General features: G+C 45.7%; 1 protein-coding gene across 7 annotated transcripts in view; it reads right to left on the bottom strand.

Moving 5' to 3' along the window:
• ZNF592 (zinc finger protein 592) overlaps positions 1-19,574 on the bottom strand; it is a 47,376-nt gene that overhangs the window by 15,255 nt on the left and 12,547 nt on the right. For 5 of the 7 annotated variants that reach the window (XM_058542520.1, XM_058542521.1, XM_058542519.1 and 2 more), the window contains 2 exons: positions 16,187-16,270; positions 3,786-6,048 (listed from right to left, as the gene is read on the bottom strand). In XM_058542520.1, coding sequence (XP_058398503.1) covers positions 3,786-6,029 — 2,244 coding nt within the window. In that variant the 5' untranslated portion in view covers positions 6,030-6,048; positions 16,187-16,270. The remainder of the gene's footprint in view (positions 1-3,785; positions 6,049-16,186; positions 16,271-19,574) is intronic. The other 2 variants (XM_058542523.1, XM_058542524.1) reach the window with 1 other exon arrangement.

Raw genomic sequence — 19,574 nt, 5'->3', positions numbered from 1 at the left:
TGTTGTTTAACGGGTATAGAGTTTCAGTTTTGCAAGATGAAAAGAGTTCTGGAAATTGATTGTACAACAATGTGAATGTACCTAATGCTACTAAACTGCTCACTTAAAAAATGGTTAAGATGGTAAGCTTTATGTTATGTGTATTTTACCACAATTTAAAAAAATAATAGAGGGGCTGGCCTGGTGGCACAAGCAGTTAAGTGCGCACGCTCCACTGCGGAGGCCCAGGGTTCACTGGTTCGGATCCCAGGCGCGCACCGACGCACTGCTTGGTGCTGTGGCGGCATCCCATATAAAGTAGAGGAAGATGGGCACGGATGTTAGCCCAGGGCCAGTCTTCCTCAGCAAAAAAAAAGAGGAGGATTGGCAGATGTTAGCACAGGGCCGATCTCCTCAAAAAATAAATAAATAAATAATAGAGAAGGGACTCTTAAAACACTGCTTGAGGCCGGCCCCATGGCTTAGTGGTTAAGTGCGCACACTCCGCTACTGGTGGCCCAGGTTCGGATCTCGGGCGTGCACCAACACACCGCTTCTCCACCCGTGCTGAGGCCGCGTCCCACATACAGCAACTTAGAAGGATGTGCAACTATGACATACAACTATCTACGGGGGCTTTGGGGAAAAAAAAAAGGAGGAGGATTGGCAATAGATGTTAGCTCAGAGCCGGTCTTCCTCAGCAAAAAGAGGAGGATTAGCATGGATGTTAGCTCAGGGCTGATCTTTCTCACACACACACACAAAAAAAAAACACTGCTTGAGGTTCAAATGTGAAAACTGTTCGCTAAGGGAAACAAATTAAGTGTTCATCCCATTTTACAACATAAACTATATTTCAGGGTAACCAAATAGCCTTCATGGAAGAGGGAAAGATATTTTTTACAGAATTTCAGCTAATAAATGAGAAAGAAATAATAAAATCAGAAAAACACCCTTTTATAACTCCTAATAAAATTACTGAATCAAGCAGCAATTATTAATAGATACCAAAATCATTAGGTAAAAGACAGGGGACTGTACACCGAAGGGATCTTAGAACATTACCACCTAAACTCACTGATCAAATTTAGCATCATTAAAACTGAGACAATCAAGCACTTCGTGCCTCCCTGAAGTCATGAAACATGAAGAACACAGTACTCCCCCCTCCTCAAAAGAGAACCTGAATCTAATCAAGTCTTTATTGCTAACTTGTAATCTACAGATAAAATATGGGGTATAGAAGAACAAATTAATTGCATGAGGAAGCAATCAATCGAACCCAAAATTATCCTGGAAAATTCTCAGGAAGCAATCAAACCCAGAATTAAAAATTCTCAGGACACATGACCCAGTTTCTTCAACAAATTAATGATATGAAAAAAAAGGGAGGGTCTGGAGGGGTGCAGCAGAAAGAGGTACTGTTCTAGATTGAGAAATTTAAAAGACATAACAAATAAATGTAACGTGTGGTCCATGTTTGAATCCCGATTCAAAACAAGTCCAACTGTAAAAAGACAATTTTTGACATGAAAGGAAAGTTTGAATATGAACTTGTATTAGGTAATATTAAGGAATTATTTTTAATTTTTTTAGGTGTGATAATGTCATTATAGTTAAATAGAAGCTTAAGAACAAGAAGAAATAGTCTTTCTGTGCTGACATCCTGTCCAACAAGGTGGCTTGGAATGCAAGAGGAAGGACCTCTCCAGCCCCTGCAGAGGGAGGCAGATGCGGTTCAGGGGCAGACTACCAGGAAGGAGGAGGAACGCCCAAAGAGGCTGTCCTGCAATCCCTACTCTAGAGTGGAGCCCAACCCCACCCCATCCGTCCCCCCACTGCCCTCGACATGGCCTGAAGCCTGGGTACTGTCTCAGGAAACCCAAGCTCAACAGCCATCAAGGTTAGGTTTTGATCCCAGAGCTCAAGCCTTACCCTTTCTCGGAGACTCGGAGGCCACATTTATTGGCAGGAGATTTTGTGAGGGATTCGAACAAGACTGAGAGAAGGCTGCCAGCCTTCCTGGGCTCTCCCTCCCTTACTGTCTGGCGGGCCTTTCTCTCCGGTTCCCACCAGAGGAGAAAGACACAAAGAGATGCAGGATAAGAAGAGTGCCAGCCTGGGATCCTACACCCAGACCTCTGCCTGCTCAGACTTTAGAAAGCAGGCGAGGAACAGTGTGGGAAAATACCACAGGCCCAGGCTGGGCATCAGACCTCCACTGGCAATGGTTCTCATCACATGCCTCAGAGGAAGTCATCCTGGCCCAGGTCAACCATCCTGGTACAGCAAGAGTAGCCGAAGCCCCTGAAGAAAGGGCCTAGGATGGCCACACTCCACCTGACTCACCACAAAGAAAATGCAAACTAAAACAGAGAAGGTAAAGATGAGAGGTAACAGTGGCCCTATGGCATCTTGCTGGCCCTTTTTGGGGGCTGCTCACCAAATTCCACCTCGTGTCTCTACCCCAACACTCCCAAGGCTGACGTCACTCCCAACAACTCCTTGTTCCTCAAATGCACTTTGCACTTGCACAAACCTTTGTTCCCTATACCTGGAACACCCTTGCCCCTCTCCCTCCTCCAAACTCACCCTTGCAGGTCCAACTTAAATGTCATGTCCACACAAGCACCTTCCCTACACCTGGAGTCATGATGCATTAGTCCCTCTGAGGCACTCTGTGCAACTATGTTTATAAGCTTCTTTCAGCCCCAATTTTAGTCTGCCACACACTCTAGCTGTTCAGGTGGTGAGGCCTGCCCTTGCTGAGCCATAGCGAGCTCCTGGAAGAACAGTGCAACTCCCTCCTCTGGCAGCCCTGCATTCGACAGTCTCCGTGCACACAGTGGGCACCTGGAACACTTGTGCAAAGCTCATCAGCCACCCACGGAGGTGCAGGCCCCTGCTGAACGGAAATAAAAACAACTGTTTTGCTTTCCTCTCAGTCCTCTGTAGCCCTGGTTTAGAGAGGCTCGGTGAGGGCGTGGCCTTGGCTAAGGCGTGGGAACCACCTGGAGGAGGAAGAAAAGAGCCTTCTGGAGGCACATCTGGAGGCCTGCTTCTTCATAAGACCTTACTGATACAGACAATAGCTGACAAAGAGGGTGGAATGGGTATTTTCAGCACTGAAGGCCTTTCTTAAAAAAACCAGACCTCATCAGGCACAGCCAAGACTCAGACAAGCAGATAAGCATAGCTGCTTTCCTGGAGTGGTTAAGAACACAGCTGAAAGAAAGGCCCCAAAAGGCTCTGCCACAAGGTCCACATGTCGGTCTACTCGCTTTCCTTCCACATCAGTCCTGCTACTCGCCCTACTGCAGTTTCCCCTACGGGATTCTGCAAAAACAGCTGTGTCCACCATGGGGCAGAACAACCTTCTAAGGAGACATGCTTCTTAGAAGTATAGACCGAGGCGTGGGGCGGCGACACACCTACCCCTGGCCCTCAGTTCTCCGGACACGTGCAAAGACTGCTGACAGCTGCCCGAGACCAGGGGACCCTCCTGTAGAGACCTAGCCCACGCCTGACAATGGGCCCTGACAGCCCACTGGGGTGGGAGTAAGCGTCCATAAATACACTCGCTAAATCTTCAGAGTCTACCCCAGTTGTGGGCAGAACACTTTCCCCAATAAGCACCAAGCACGATATATTCAGGTGGGCCACTAACCATCAAGCCAGATGTCCTCTTCTAAGACTCGTAAGATGCCACTACTGCCCCCACATCAATGAGCTTTTCTCTCTGTGCCCAATCATGGAGCCCATGTGCACCAGGGACCTGACACAAATCACAGACAGAGTCTGCTTACCAGCCCCTCGGTTTCCTCTGTTGTCCTCTGGAAATGTGCAGCCATAGCCATGTAGTCACGCATCTGCTTGTGACATTCGAGACACTTGATACTGTGCCGGATGAGCCTCACGGGGTCTGGGTAGAGCGGCAAAGCTGGAGGGGGAGGGCTGGCACTGCCTGAAGCGAGGCCATGTTTGGGGGAGGAAGGGGCAGCCGGGGTTGCTGGTGCCGTGGAGTTCGCGGGGGCAGACACGAACATTTGGTCCGCAGAGATGGGCTTCACGAGCAGCTGAGAGCACTGCATGACAAGCCCCTTGCTCTTGTGGTCTCGGGCGTGCCGGAGCAGACTGCACTTGTTGAAGAAGAGCAGCGTCTGTGAGCACAGTGTGCACAGCACCTCAATGTGGACGCTCCGCCGGCTGTAGTGCTGGCTCAGGCTCTTCTCTAAGGCAAACGCATCCCCACACTCCAGGCAGCAGTATCCACTTGCCGGCACGTGGATCCTACTGTCCGCAGGTGGGCTGAGATTTGGCGCGTAGAGGGGCACAGGGTTGGAGCTGTGGAGGACCTTGTTGAAGACCTCCACAACCAGCGGGGCGGCCTTTTTCACCTGGTGGACCAAGGGCACCGACATCTGCGTAAGCTGTGGCTGGCTCCGCCTCTGCGCTGAGGACTTGGCTGTCACTGAGGCGGCGACACTGTGGGGGACCAGGTTCAGGTTGGCCAGGTGCACGGCTTTGGGCAGGAGGTTGGCAGGGGCCAGGGCAGACACCTGCAGTGCTGTGGTCTGTTGTTGCCTCTTGCCCATCTGTGAGCCTGGGGCAGCCCCCTTGGGGACCCGGGACCTAGGGCTGCAACAGGGAGATGAAGATTCCCTGGCCTTCGTCATGCTCTCATCCCCTTTCCTGTCATCCTGGGGGCTCCTTGAATCTGTGCCCGCCTCAGGAAAGTGCTCCGCTGCAGGCAAGGCAGTGACCTCATGCTCCGGCACCTCGCTTGGGGCCTCGGCAATGGCGCTTCCTAGAGGTGACCCAACAGGGGACTTACTGGGATCATCAGGGTCTGGCAGGATCCTCGTGACGGTTCGTTTGATTTCCCCAGATGATGTCTTAATGGTTTTGATTCTGACTTTGGGAATTGCTGGTGGGGAGCTGGCAGCCACAGAAGGGGAGCCTTTGCTGCTGCTGTCACTGCAGATGCTCCGAGGGCTGTCCGATGGCTTGATACTTTTTCTAGTGGCCTCCAGAGGGCTCCGGGGACTCTTTGGTGACTTGGGCATTTTGGGGCTGCCTTTGGAGCCCTCTTTCGTGGGCCCTGAGGGATCCTTTGTGTGGCCAGGCTGATCCTCCTTGGTGACACTGGCCACTCTTTTGGCCTGCAGGGCCACCAAGGCTGCAACACAAGAGGACAGCTTGGAATGAGCTGGCTTAAGACGCTGCCTAGGAGGGACTGATGAGCAGGTACTAAGCTCGGGGGCAAGCCCCTTGGGCTCTCCAATACTGTTGCTGGGGTGGCTGTTGAACTCCAAAGCTTCCCCAAAGAATCGACTGGCATCCAGCTCCTTGTGAGGTTCTACTGCCTTCTGCCCACCTTGCTCATCTTCCTGCTGACTCCCCAAGGGCAGAGGTTCTGGCTTGGGTTCTTTCTTACAAAAGTGATCAAACATATGCAGCTCCGGGACTGGAAACTTAGACAGAGCCTCCAGGACTGGGGCCCCAACAGGCCCGCACCCAGGAGGGGGTGGGAAATAACCGTCAGAGTGCTTGGGCTTCATCCCAAACCCATTATCTTTGATGGCATCCTCAGGTTCTGGACTGGAGATCGGACTGAACTGATTAAAGGTTGGTAACGGCTCTGACTTGGAAGGCTCCAGCTTGCCAGGGAAACTCCTGGCACTGTCTCCATTCATGAAAGTGGAATCAAACTTCCCACAGTTGTGGCCCAGGTTGTGGGGATCTGGAGGCAGATCTGAGCCCCGAAATCCATTATGTAGGAGGCTGGGAGCAATGTGGTCTTTCTCTGCTTCAAATGACTCCTGGCGGCTGGTGTTCTTGACAATAACGCTCACAGCCGGGACATCTGAAGTTGATCCTGAGTGAGACAAGGACACACTCTCATCCATACACATGCCTGCCGGTTTGAGGGGACTCTCATTCTCTTCACTGGGGGTCTGGATGGCCTCCTTGGCATCAAGGCTGGTGGGGTCTGGGATGTCAAAGGCAGCCAGAAGGTCATCAAAGTCTGGAGTTTTCATATCCCCCATGGCTGGGTGCTGGCAAGGGCTATAACAGAAACAGAGAACTGAATCAGCGATCACCAGGATCCTACTAGACTCTGCCCTGCATCATCTTCATCACACACCCATCACACTGACACAAACACACAGCCCGAACACCCACGCACAAACCCATACTATGGGAAGTCATACACCTGAGTTTTACCCCAACAGGTCTCTAAAATACTGGATATGTTGGGGGAGAGGTGGAAAGAGAAGTTTATATGAAGTGACAAGCCTACCTGGCAGGCCCTAAACCTCAATACCTGGAAATTTCTGGCTGGCTGCATAGCCAAAAAGAGGGTATACTCATATCATATGCCCTCGATTTCTCAGAGAATATCATTGTTCCATTAACACATGCACTAGCAAAAAACCAATCACTCAGCCCTTTAAAAAAAAACTGCATGGCTCAACACCTCCCTTCTTTAGAAAACTTCTGATTCATATATGAGACTTGGCTATAACTTCTGCTAATTTACTCTTTTTTTTTTTGGTGAGGAAGATTAGCCCTGAGCTAAGATCCATGCCCATCTTCCTCTATTTTGTATATGGGATGCCGCCACAGCATGGCTTGATGAGCAGCACACACGTCCACGCCTGGTATTCAAACTTGCAATCCCTGGGCCGCCAAAGCGGAGCACGCAAACTTAACCACTACACTACCAGGCCAGCCCCTGCTAATCTACTCTTAGTAATCATTAATTTTGTATAACTTTGGTTTTTTGCTGCATGAACTCAATCAAATCCAAATGATTTGCTATTGCCATGATTTATGCTGTCTCATAAATAAACTCTAGAAAATTATCATCCCCAAGTACTTTTTTCTCTAGGCAGTATCTACTTGATTCTTTAATTTTTACCCTAAAACTGTCATTGGTTGGTGAATGGATCACTACACTTGGGGGCAGGGTGACTACCAAAGCACCACATAGCTTTCAAATTGGTTAGGGAACAGTTTTGGGGAAGCCCTAAGTTTTATTTTAACTTAGTACACAAAGAAAAGAAAATCCACCTGTTTCCTTCATGATCTGGAGAGGCAGAGCTACAGAACTACTGCGACAGAGGAAACCCATCTAGGAAAGAGGCCTTCCATTAGGAAATTACTATAACACTCACACTTAGAGGAAACATGAAGCTAGCTGGCTCAAACCTGCTGGAAAGAGAAAGAAAAACCCCACCATCTCCTTTGTTCAGCCCATAAACCCTGCACCTGCTTAACCATCCCAGAGCCTTACTGGCTTACACATTTCTTATACCATGTTTATACTGAAAACCTTTCTGGACGCAGATAACATGACTCTTTCAGAAAGCAGTATGGCAGCTGCGCAGAACCAGATAAGTGGCAAAACCTTGGGTCCAGGGACCCCCACTGCCATAAATTTACCCTAAGAACAAAAATTTCTAAAAGCTATATGTAAAAGTATACAGCATTATTAAAACTACACAAAAGAGAGACGCACACACACAAGAAGAATCTAAATGTGCAAGAACAGGGAATGGTTAAATAATTGATAGACTATTATGCAGTCACTAAAAACCCTAATCATGAAATCTACAGAGCAACATGGAAAATTACTTATAGTACTAAGTTAAAAAAAAATACAAAAATGTTATCAGACTATGATTATAACAATGTAAAACTAAGTATGCATTTGAGCCAAGATTAAAAGAAAGAGAAAAATAACTATGCAGGATGGTGGGATTACTGGTGGGTTATTTTTTCAAAACTCTTTTTGTGCTGATAGATTGCTTTTATAATTTTAAAAAGGGAAAATAAAGAAGAAAAACCACTTAGAACCACATGGCAGCAGGTGGCGTGGCAGAGGTATATCTGTTACCAACCCACGGGATCAACAGGTTTGCAGGTTTGGTTTCTTGCCCCTCTCCCAACCTCCAACAAAACATAATTGCCCGCTTAAGAGTTCTCACAGAAAGTGAAAAATACCACCCATTAGAAAGATATCTAATTATGGTAGATAATAATAAAGTGAAATACCAATTATCTAAACTAAATATGGGTTGGCAGAATATTTCACTGAGATGAGATGTAAAGTTTCTGAAAACAAATGATACTATCTCCTGAAACAGGAAGTATTGGAGCCCATGAACAAGAGGAATATACCCGACATCAGTGAAGGCACTCAGCATCCCCACACCAAGTGAACTAATATGCAGGCTGACCCTCACTATAAGGAAACACCTATGTGATATTCGCTTTATAAGCAAACCACCCCCTCCCTTTTTTTTAACTGTCTAGGAAAAAAAAGATTGAGGGAGAAGGGCAGAATAGATTGGTCTTTTTAAATTTTTTTTTGCTTGAGGAAGATTAGCCCTGAGCTAACATCTGTGCCAATCTTTCTCTATTTTCTATGTGGGTCACCACCACAGCATGGCTGACAAGTGGTGTAGGTCCATGCCCAGGATCCAAACCCGCAAACCCGGGCTGCCAAAGCGGAGCATGCCAAACTTAACCACTAGGCCATGGGCCTGACCCCTAGATCGGTCTTTTTAAGGAGCTGGGAAAAGCACACAGGGAGGAGGGGTAGTAGTGGATGGTGTGTGCAAGGATTAGCGGGGAGCCTACTATTGTCTAACTCAAGTCACAGGGGCTTGAAGCAGAGAGAGACTACCTCAGAAGAACGTAATGTTCTCTACACAGAGAAATCTAGGGATTGGCTGAGGATGGTCAGAGGTAAGATAAGGGATCTCTTGCTAGGAAAATCAGAGCTAGTAAATAGTGTGGCAGCTCAACATCAGCAGAAAGAAAAATCTTTATAACCTTTGGATTTAAATACCAAAGCTGACGCTTTTAAATGCCAAAGATCAAGTTCTGTTTTCTATTTAGCCCTAGTAAGGAAAACCAAAAAAGGCAGCAATTGGTAACAGCGAATAAGGGACTCATACTGTACCTACATGTTTGTATTTCTTCAAACCTTACTCTAAAGTAAGTATCACATTGTTTATAAGTAGAAAGTAGAAATTAATCAAAATGCCCATTATAAAAGCAAAGGAAGAAACTGTAAAGAAAAAGACTACCAATAAAAAGTTCTATTCATCAAAAACCTGCCAGCACAAAGTTAAAAGGCAAACAACAAATCAAAAGGAATATTTGCAAAGGCCAGCCCAGCAGCATAGCGGTTAAGTTCACAAGTTCCACTTAGGTGGCCCAGGGTTCGCCGGTTTGGATCCTGGGTGCAGACCTACTCACTGCTCATCAAGCCATGCTGAGGAGGTGTCCCACATAGAAGAGCTACAACTCTACAACTATGATACACAACTATGTACTGGGGCTTTGCAGAGGGGGAAAAAAAAAAAGAAAACGAAAAAGAGTAAGGTTGGCAACAGATGTTAGCTCAGGGCCAATCTTCCTGAAAAAGAAAGGGGGCCAGTCGGGTGGCATGGAGGTTAAATGCGCGCTCCGCTGCAGCAGCCTGGGGTTCGCAGGTCAGATCCCAGGAGCGCACCAAGGCACTGTCTGTCAAGCCATGCTGTGGCGGTGTCCCATATAAAGTAGAAGAACATGGGCAGAGATGTTAGCCCAGGGCCAATCTTCCTCAGCAAAAAGAGAAAGATTGGTGACAGATGTTAGCTCAGGGCTAATCTTCCTCACAAAAAAAAAAAAAAGGAATATTTGCAACATATGATAGTTACTATCATTAATATCTTTATTAATATACAAAACGTCCTTACATAGCAGTAAGTAAAAGATAAGCAACATTAGAAAAATGAGTAAAAGTGATGAGCACGCAATTAAAAAAAGAAGAAACACAAATGGACAATCAATACATAAAAAGAGGGGGCCGGCCCCATGGCTTAGCAGTTAAGTGCGCGCACCAACGCACTGCTTGTCCAGCCATGCTGAGGCGGCGTCCCACATACAACAACTAGAAGGATGTGCAACTATGACGTACAACTATATACTGGGGCTTTGGGGAGAAAAAGGGAAAAAAAAAATACATAAAAAGAGTTGCAACCTCACAAGAAATTAGAGAAATACAAATCAAAATAATGAGAAACATTTTTGGATTATCAAATTGACTAAGGTTTTCAAAAAATAATAATCCCCAGTATTGGCAGAGATGTGGCAAAATAATTTTGAAGGTAGAATAAATTGATGTAACTTGTCTAAAGAGCAATTTAGCAATACATATATAAGGTCCAATAATTCCACTTCCAGCAATTTATCCTAACGAAATAGAGACAAAGAGACATGACAAAGACAATCATTACAGAATTATTTACAACAAAACTATTTTATAACAAAAAATGAGAGACAATCTAAATTTCCAACAATAGGAAATTGGTTCAATAAATTACGGTATATTAACACGATTAAAAACTAGGCATTGGGGCCAGCCCGGTGGCGCAAGCGGTTAAGTGCGTGCGCTCCACTGTGGTGGCCCAGGGTTCACCAGTTCGGATCCCGGGTGCGCACCGACGCACTGCTTGTTGAGCCATGCTGTGGCAGCAGCCCATGTAGAGTAGAGGAAGATGGGCATGGATGTTAGCTCAGGGCCAGTCTTTCTCAGAAAAAAGAGGAGGACTGGCATCGGATGTTGGCTCAGGGCTGATCTTCCTCACCAAAAAAAAAAAAAAAACTAGGTATCATTACAGATCAATATTTGAGGCTACAAGAAATAATCCCAATATAAAATGATAAAAAAAAAGGATACTAAAGTATATATACAATACAATCTCTATTTAAAACAAAAATTTTAAAATATATTCAGTTTTTATGAAAAAGGCTTAGAGGAATACTCCAAAATGTTAAAAGTCTCTCAATAGATGATGGAATTATTTTCTTTCTTTGATTTATCTGCATTTCAAATTGTTTACTCAAACTATTTATTTCAAATTGTATTGCCTATATAGTTTTATTAAACTACATATGTATATTTTTGTGTGTGTGAGGAAGATTAGCCCTGAGCTAACATCCATGCCCATCTTCTTCTACTTTATATGAGATGCCGCCACAGCATGGCTTGACAAGTGGTGCCTCGGTGCACGCCTGGGATCCGAACCTGTGAACCCCAGGCCACCGAATCGGAGCGCACACACTCAACCGCTACGCCAGCGGGCAGGCCCCTAAACTATGTTTTTAAGATACAAAAAAGAAGAAATTAAGCAGGTCAAAAAATTTGAGGCACTTCTTACAGAGGACTCTAAAATCATTAATATAAAATTCTTAAAGCACATCTGGCATGACTCAGCAGGGGACTGCCAGCTAGAAAATCAGTGAAGTAACTTAATTAAAATAAAGGGTGTAGTTAGAATAAAAAGCTTCAACATACACCAGTGTCTCCAATCTGTTGCAAGCAGCACGCCAAAGTTGGGCCGAGCAAACCACAGACAGCCGCCTCCCTTGCCTGGGGGCAGTACTCAGGGCCCACAGCCTGGTGACGACCCCTACCCAACATCCAGGGCCAACATGAGCAGGGCTCACCCTGAAGCATCTGAACAAGCTAGACCCAGGCATGGTGAGCTCACTGAGTGATCTAGAGCGGCCTAGTCAACAGGCAAAGCTGGCTCCCCAGTTCTGTGGGGCCTAGACTGAGCAAATTTCACTCAAAGGTGAGACAGTGGAACCATGCTACAATATGTGCAACCCCCTTGGGGGTGAAGAACAACCCCAAGACTGGCAGATTGACACTATATCCTCTCTCAGGATAAGTTTCTATTCAGGGAAAATCTGGAAACTAAAAACAAAAGTGATTATAAATTCCCATTTTTTATTATAGGGTCTACTTAGGTGCCCAGCAAATTTTACCAAACACTTAAGTAAACATATCAACTGGGTGCGGGGGAGGGAACATCTTAACTTTGAAAGGCCCTCATCAGGCCTAATTAGCCTATTAGGATTCTCTGAGGCAAAAACAATACGATTACGGCAGAACTAGTAGGCAGACTTCTATAGACTTTATAATTTTATTCATTTATTTATTTTTCCCCCAAAGCCCCAGTAGATAGTTGTATGTCATAGCTGCACATCCTTCTAGTTGCTGTATGTGGGAAACGGCCTCAGCATGGCCAGAGAAGTGGTGCGTTGGTGCGTGCCCAGGATCTGAACCCGGGCCGCCAGCAGCAGAGTGCACACACTTAACCGCTAAGACAGGGAGCTGGCTCTCTATAGACTTTAAATCCCAAAATTCCACCAAACAACAACAAAAACCTAAATTCCATAGAACTTGGGTGCATGTATGTTGTGTGTGTGTGTGTGTGTGTGTGTGTGTGTGTCTTTAATGTGATTGTCATTTATGGGGAACCATGAACACTGTAGTTTTTAACACATTGACCATTTCTGTACTGGAGCTTAATGCTTTCATAAATTACCTAGAATGGTAGTTCCCAACCCACAGGGGATCCAACTTCATATCCACATATGTGTTCCCAATGACCAGCCATTAAAAATACCACTACTGGTCTATAAAGAAACTAATATATAATAATGTACACCTGAAATTACACAATGTTATAAACCAATATAACCTCAATAAAATAGTTAAATTTTTTTAAAAAATACCACTACTGAATGAGGAGAGCCCATGAAAAAAATTAATTTAAAACGGAGGTCTCATACTCAAAATGCTTTGGGAACCAATGATCTAGCAGAAGAACATTGGGCTGTAAGCTTATGAGGGAAGAGGCTTATCTGTCTCATTCATCACTGCATTCTCCATTAGGGTACTCAATAAATATTTGTTGAAGCAATGAACTGAAAATTTCAAGATTGCAAATGGCCTTAAAGCTGTTCCAGAAATCAAAATGAGAAATTAAAAGGCAAGTTCTCATGACGCTGTGTAAACAGAAAAAATTATGGCAAAGGAGTATCAGTGAAGGCAAATGTGAAGGAACATTCAGGGAAAAGCAACTCCAATTACAGTTTAGAATAAGGGGTTCTAAGCTAAACTGTTCAATAAAGAGGCTTCAGCTTAGACTGTTCCCTTAAGACACCATGTTGCATGTTATCATTACAAAAGGCCCAGAAAACACTAGGCATTACCAGAAAGGACACTCAAAACAAAATAAAACTTGTGACCCTGCCTGTATTCAAAACCACTCAGTGTCCACAGCTAGATGTGCTGTGCAGTTTTGGTCCCCATGCCTGAAGAAAGACATACCCGAGTTGGAAGAGGTCCTGAGAAATGAGACTGAAGTTATAAAGTAGACAGAAGGGCTTTCTAACAAGAGCCCAAAAATTAGAACTCTATTTTCTTCTGGAGAGATGAAGGTTTAGGAGAAAGAGGAAGCATAGTTGGAGTCTAGGTTTGTTCATCAAACCTCAAAATATTAGACAGCAGAGGGCAGCATTTTGAAGTTTGAAATAAAAGATGTAGACAAAAGATGACTTTATCCATCAATCAGAAAATATACTGAAGATGTTAGAGGTAAAATATATAAACATAGTAATGTCCACATTTATTCAAATCTAGAAATTTAAAAAAGGCTCTGAGGAACTAAAAACAAAGAATTGTCACTAAATCCATGAGCTTTCCCTCAGCGTCAAAGTCTTTGAATTTCAAATAACATTAAACTCAGTCATCTGTTTTTCTTAACAATGTTAAGTTCAGTAAAGGTAGATTGATAGAAGTTCGGTAACAGGACATTAAGGGGGCAGAGGCACTCCAAAAGCATTAAGAAAAATCTGATCTCTATTCAGTATATTCTGTTTAATGAGACAAGGAAGCAAATTACATGATATAGATTTATAAAATGAAAGTGAAGGGCCGGCCCCGTGGCTTAGCGGTTAAGTGCGCGGGCTCCACTACTGGTGGCCAGGGTTCGGATCCCGGGCACGCACCGACGCACTGCTTGCCCGGCCATGCTGAGGCCACGTCCCACATACAGCAACTAGAAGGATGTGCAACTATGACATACAACTATCTACTAGGGCTTTGGGGAAAAAAAAAAGAAAGAGGATTGGCAATAGATGTTAGCTCAGAACCAGTCTTCCTCAGCAAAAAAAAAAAAAAAAAGGATTCAGCAGGATGTTAGCTCAGGGCTGATCTTCCTCACAAAAAAAAAAGAAAGTAAAGGCAGCATGATTTAAGGAACACTGGACTATGAGACCACAAAACCAAGTTTCTTTGAATTTGCCATTGTTTGTTGGACGAGGATTAGACGGAAAGATGTATAGTATGTATATTTTACAACCTGCTGATGAACTCTTTACCTGCTCCCCCACATGACTGAATATGGCTTACATATTGATATTACTGTTATAATGGTTAAGAGTTTAAAAATAGGTAAATGAAAGTTACCCTCAGCTTTCTATTTTAGAAGAAGGAGCATCCCAGGAGACAAGAGAGCAAAGAATAACTCAAGCTGTGTGTGTGTGTGTGTGTGTGTGTGTGTGTGTGAGTGAGTGTGAGTGTATGTGAGAGAGAGAGAGAGAGAAAGAGAGAGAGAATTACTGAGCAGAAGCGGACACCAGAAGAAAGGACTTGAGTTGGTTGCCAGGTAGGGGAACTTCTCCTTTTGCACCCGTACTGGAAGGTAGGCAAGAGGAAAAAGAGAATTAGCAAGCAAGCTTGAGGGTAAGCTGCTCTTCCCGTGACCTGCAGGAGCTCTAGTCTGGACTCTGGCTGCAATATTGATCAGAGAGAAACACTGCTTCCATTGGTGGCAGAGAAGGGAGCTCAGTGAAACTTTAGCCAGATCAAAGGAAACAGAAAAAAAAAAAAAGAGTCCCACGTTCCTGAACCCAGACTGAAGCCCCAGACTGGGAATGGTAGAGCTAAAAGAACGAGAAATTGTGAACCACAAGAACTGAATTTCACGCCTATGCTGTCACCAATTACCTGTGTGAAGACCTTGCCCAGGAAGGATCTCAAGTCCTTGAACAGGCTGGGCTGCAATGGCTGGGCAAATTAACCTAGAGCTACTGGATTTCTACATAAAACTTAACTCCTAAAGTGGAAAAGTAGACTCCTTACCATACATTGCTGCCCTCCTGAACACACATCTGAGGCCTGCTTATAGGTCTACGTGACCCCAAATCACAGACGTCCTGAGTTGGTCGGTGGCCAGTGTTTCATATCATGAGACACCTTGTATTCTAATCATTAGCAAAAAAACAGCCCAAAGAGATGGGACTGGCCTGGTGGCATAGTGGTTAAGTTCAGCACACTCCACTTCGGTGGCCCGGGGTTCCTGAGTTCAGATCCCAGGTGTGGACCTAAATCACTCATCAAGCAATGCTGTGGTGCTGACCCACATACAAAATGGAGGAAGATGGGCACAGATGTTAGCTGAGGACCAACCTTCCTCACCGAAAAAAAAAAACAGCCCAAAGAGATTCTCAGCAGTATAAAGAAAACAGGTACTCTAATGGACCCAGATGAAAAAATAAATCTTTCTACTTGTCTTTTCCTCTATCTTAGTCTTAGCCCCTCCAATGCACACTTTGCCAGAACGGTTGCTGTAAAACACATATCTGATCACAGAGATGTCCCTGTTCAAAATCCCCATCACCTTCAGGATAGAGCTCAAATTCTTCACTCAGCTTGGAGGATCCATTCCCACCTGGTCTCTGTCCACCTCTCCAGCCACTTCCCAGGGTACCTTTCATTCGTTGGTGGTTCTCCCACACTTTCTCATGCCCCTGTGTCAGGGCCTGAGCTGTTCCCCCTAACTAGAGAATGATGCCCCACCCCACTCTGGCACCAAACACAAATCTGCCTGAGAGCTCCTCATCCACACGCTTCTGCTTCAGTGTCCCCTCCTCCAGGATGCTTTCTCTGAGGGCTGCAACACTGGGCTTCTGCCCTCCTCCACCATTTTCTCCTAACACCCAGGACTGCCTTCCTCTATGGCAGCACTTCCCACAGTGGGCTGAGATGCTGAGTTCTCTCATTAGTCTGAGCCTCTCCAAAATTGGAGTCATGTCCTTTACCTCTACTTCTAGGACCTAACACACCGGCTCCCAGTGGCAAGGGAGCTATCACTGCTCCCATCCCTCCCAGAACCCTTCCTCAATGCTTCTCCAGACCCCTGGCTGATGCCCATGCCCCTGCCTGCCCTGCCCAAGGCGCCCTCCACCCAGAGGCAGCTTCTCCTCTCCCCTCTCCAGGCCCTTCCACTCCAATCAAAAATCCCATTTCCCAAGAACAGAATTACATTGCAAGCATTCTAACAAGACTCACAGGATGTTAGAGCTGAAGGGGACCTCAGAAATGATCTGGTCCAGTGGCTTCCAAATGCCTGTCTGCAGACTGCTGCTGGACTGCCTGCAAAAGAGCAGCACAGGGAGTAACTTTTGTGTGTGTGTGTGTGTGAGGAAGATCAGCCCTGAGCTAACATCCATGCCAATCCTCCTCTTTTTGCCGAGGAAGATTGACCCTGGGCTAACATCCGTGCCCATCTTTCTCTACTTTATATGGGACGCTGCCACAGCATGGCTTGACAAGTGGTGCGTTGGTGCGTGCCCAGGATCCGAACCTGCGAACCCTGGGCTGCTGAAGTGGAGCGCGCACACTTAACTACTGCGCCACTGGGCCAGCCCCACAGAGTGACTTTAAAACAGACGCCCAGGCTCCCACCATGAAAATTCTGATTCAATAGGTCTGGGATGGATCCCCGCATTTTTCTTTAAAGCTTCCCAGTTGATTCCAGTGCACTGGTCTAGGTCAACCTCTTCATTTTACACATGGAGAACTGAGGCTCAGAAAGGAGAAGTTCATCCATCAAACATTTACCAAACACCAAGACTTACGTCTGGCACTGAGGAAAAAGGGAAGGCCTAGACCTTGCTCTTGAGTGTCCCCACACACAACCCACTGAAAACACCCGCAGCCACCCATCTGTGGGTGCCACTGAAGGCTCATCAAGGGCACAGGATTCCCAGAGGTAAGGAAGGGAGAAGGGTTTTGTCCGACTGCCCTCATCAGAAGTCACCTCACACTCCCTAATGCTCCCTCTAGTTTCACTTCTTCCTCTTCGTGGCATAATATTCTACATTTACTGTAGTTATTTCAGTAAAAGGTTCTCTCTTCTCCTATTTCATAAGCCTCCTCAATAGGCACTCACTAAATTATTAATTAATTGGCATCTCTGCGACTCTGGACTTGATTAAGTATCTCAAACCTAATTATGTCCAAAATCTAACTCCTGATTTCCTCCTATAGTCTTCCTCATTTCAGTAACGACAACTCCACTCTTCCAGTTGCTCAGGCCAAATCTTGGCATCCTTGAGTCCTCTCTTTCCTTCATATCCTTCTTCTAATCCATAAGCAAATCCTGTGAATCTACCCTCAAAATATCCCAAACCCAACCATTTCTCACCACCTCCAACCATCATCGTCTTTCTCCTGGAGTCCCACAAAAGCCTGTTGACTGGTCTCCTGGCTTCCACCCTTGCCTCTATTATTCATTCTCAACAGAGCAGCAAGGTGCTGCTTTTAAAACATCCATCAGATCATGTTCCTCCTCTCCTCAAAACCCTTCAACACCATCCCAAGCCATACAGCATAAAATCGAGTCTTTACCACAGCCTGCCTGGTAAAGACTGCCTCTGTCTCCCACACCTCTCCTTGTCACCCAGCTTGCTCCAGGCATGCCCAGGCCTCCTTACTGCTCCTCAACTATGCTGGGCATGCTCCTGCTCAGAGCCTTTGCATTTACTGTTCCCTCTGCTTGGAATGTTCTTCCCCTCAGATCTCTGTGGGCTCATTCCTCACTTCTTTCAGGTCTTTACTCAAATATCACTTTGTCAGGAGCCTTCTATAATCACTGTACATAAGACACCAATCCCTGACTTGTCCATCCATCTCTGTCCCTTTACTTTGTTTTTTGTTTTTTGTTTTGCTGAGGAAGTCACCCTGAGCTAACATCTGCTGCCAATCTTCCTCTTTTTGTATGTGAGCCGCCGCCACAGCATGGCCACTGACAAATGAGTGTTGTAGGTCTGTGCCCAGGAACCAAACCCAGGCCACCAAAGTGGAGCATGCCGAACTTAACCACTAGGCCACCAGGGCTGGCCCCCTTTACTCTGCTTTATTTTTCTTCACAGCCCTTACCACCACCTGACACATTATATAATTGCTCATTTCTTTATTGTCTGTTTTATAAGCTCCAGCGTGTTTACGGGAAGGTAATCCACCATTAGAAAGGGGGAATGCGGGCCGGCCCCGTGGCTTGGTGGTTAAGTGCGCGCGCTCCGATGCTGGTGGCCCGGGTTCGGATCCCGGGCGCGCACCGAGGCACCACTTCTCCGTCCATCCTGAGGCCGAGTCCCACATACAGCAACTAAAAGGATGTGCAGCTATGACATACAACTATCTACTGGGGCTTTGGGGAGAAAAAAATAAATAAAATCTTTAAAAAAAAAAAAGAAAGGGGGAATGATTTGACAGCCTCATCTGTCCAGAGCTAAGATTGATCAAGCATAGTCACAGATTCCTAAGCAAGTTTATTACCAACCAAGCAGTTGGCAAATTTGCACCGTTATTTGTGTTTAGCTTTTTCAAACTTTTTATAAATAGAGAGACCTCGAGTGGCAACGGGACCTTGCCGGTGGAAAGGAGTCTACCTGAAGTAGCACTTGTCTATGAATCCTGGGCCCCTGCAGGGCTGATTAAGTTAAATATTTTATCATTGGAAAGTGCCTACAATAAAGTGCCCCACAATAAAGTCATCTGTCTTGAGGATGGGATTAGTGTGACATCAGTGGAGAGAGAAGGCTAGCTCTGAGAACCACAGGGAAGAGGAGGGCACAGGGGGGTCCTGAGTCTTAAGAAAAGGGGATATAGCTTGGCAAATATACTAAAAACCATTGAATTGTGCACTTTAAATGGGTGAACTATATGTCATGTGAATTATATCTCAATAAAGCTGTTATATTTTTTAAAAAGATAAAAAGAATGGGGGATAGAACAGGAGGGAGTTGGGATTATGCAGGACTGTACAGCTGAGATGATACAAGTGGAAACTAGGTATGGGCATCAAAGTTTAAACAGAGCTGAGAACTGAGATAAAACTGATATTTTATAACCTGTACCCCCTTTACTTTTCATTACTTGCAAACAGATCTCAGCTCTAACTGGGAACTGCACTGTGTTAGAGGGGAACAGGAGCCAGAGACGGAGAAAAAAGGGGGACAGGACTCCTCTTGTTCACACACCATCCCTGAGGAGTCCCTCCCACTGAACTTTGTGAAAATGTCATCTCTTGGTAGTAGGGATCCCCAAACTTAAGGAAGAAGCCAGTAGCCTCAGACCTGGTGGGAACCAAGCCCCCACTCCCTGAATAAAAGGGCCCCAGAAAAGAAAAAGTAGCTACTCCACAAAGTCACTCTTTCCCATCTCTGATACCCATGTGTTTGGCGGCTCTGAGTGTGCCACCAGTCTCATCTATCACAGAAGAACTCCAGTCCAAAGACGCCAAAATTGAAAGGTTTGCAGGGTGAGGGAGACACAGACACAAGGAACATGCTATTAGTCTTGGGGTATCTCTGTGGTCCCCTTAGATCACTAAGGAGTTTAGGAGCTGATGAGTCAAGGGCCTGGTAAAGAGTTTCTCTCCCAGATGCTCTGC

Source organism: Diceros bicornis, chromosome 5 (genome assembly GCF_020826845.1).
Source record: "Diceros bicornis minor isolate mBicDic1 chromosome 5, mDicBic1.mat.cur, whole genome shotgun sequence".
Classification (NCBI taxonomy): Eukaryota; Metazoa; Chordata; class Mammalia; order Perissodactyla; family Rhinocerotidae; genus Diceros; species Diceros bicornis.
Note: the sequence above shows the minus strand (reverse complement) of the source record. Positions and strands in the feature narration are given on the sequence as shown.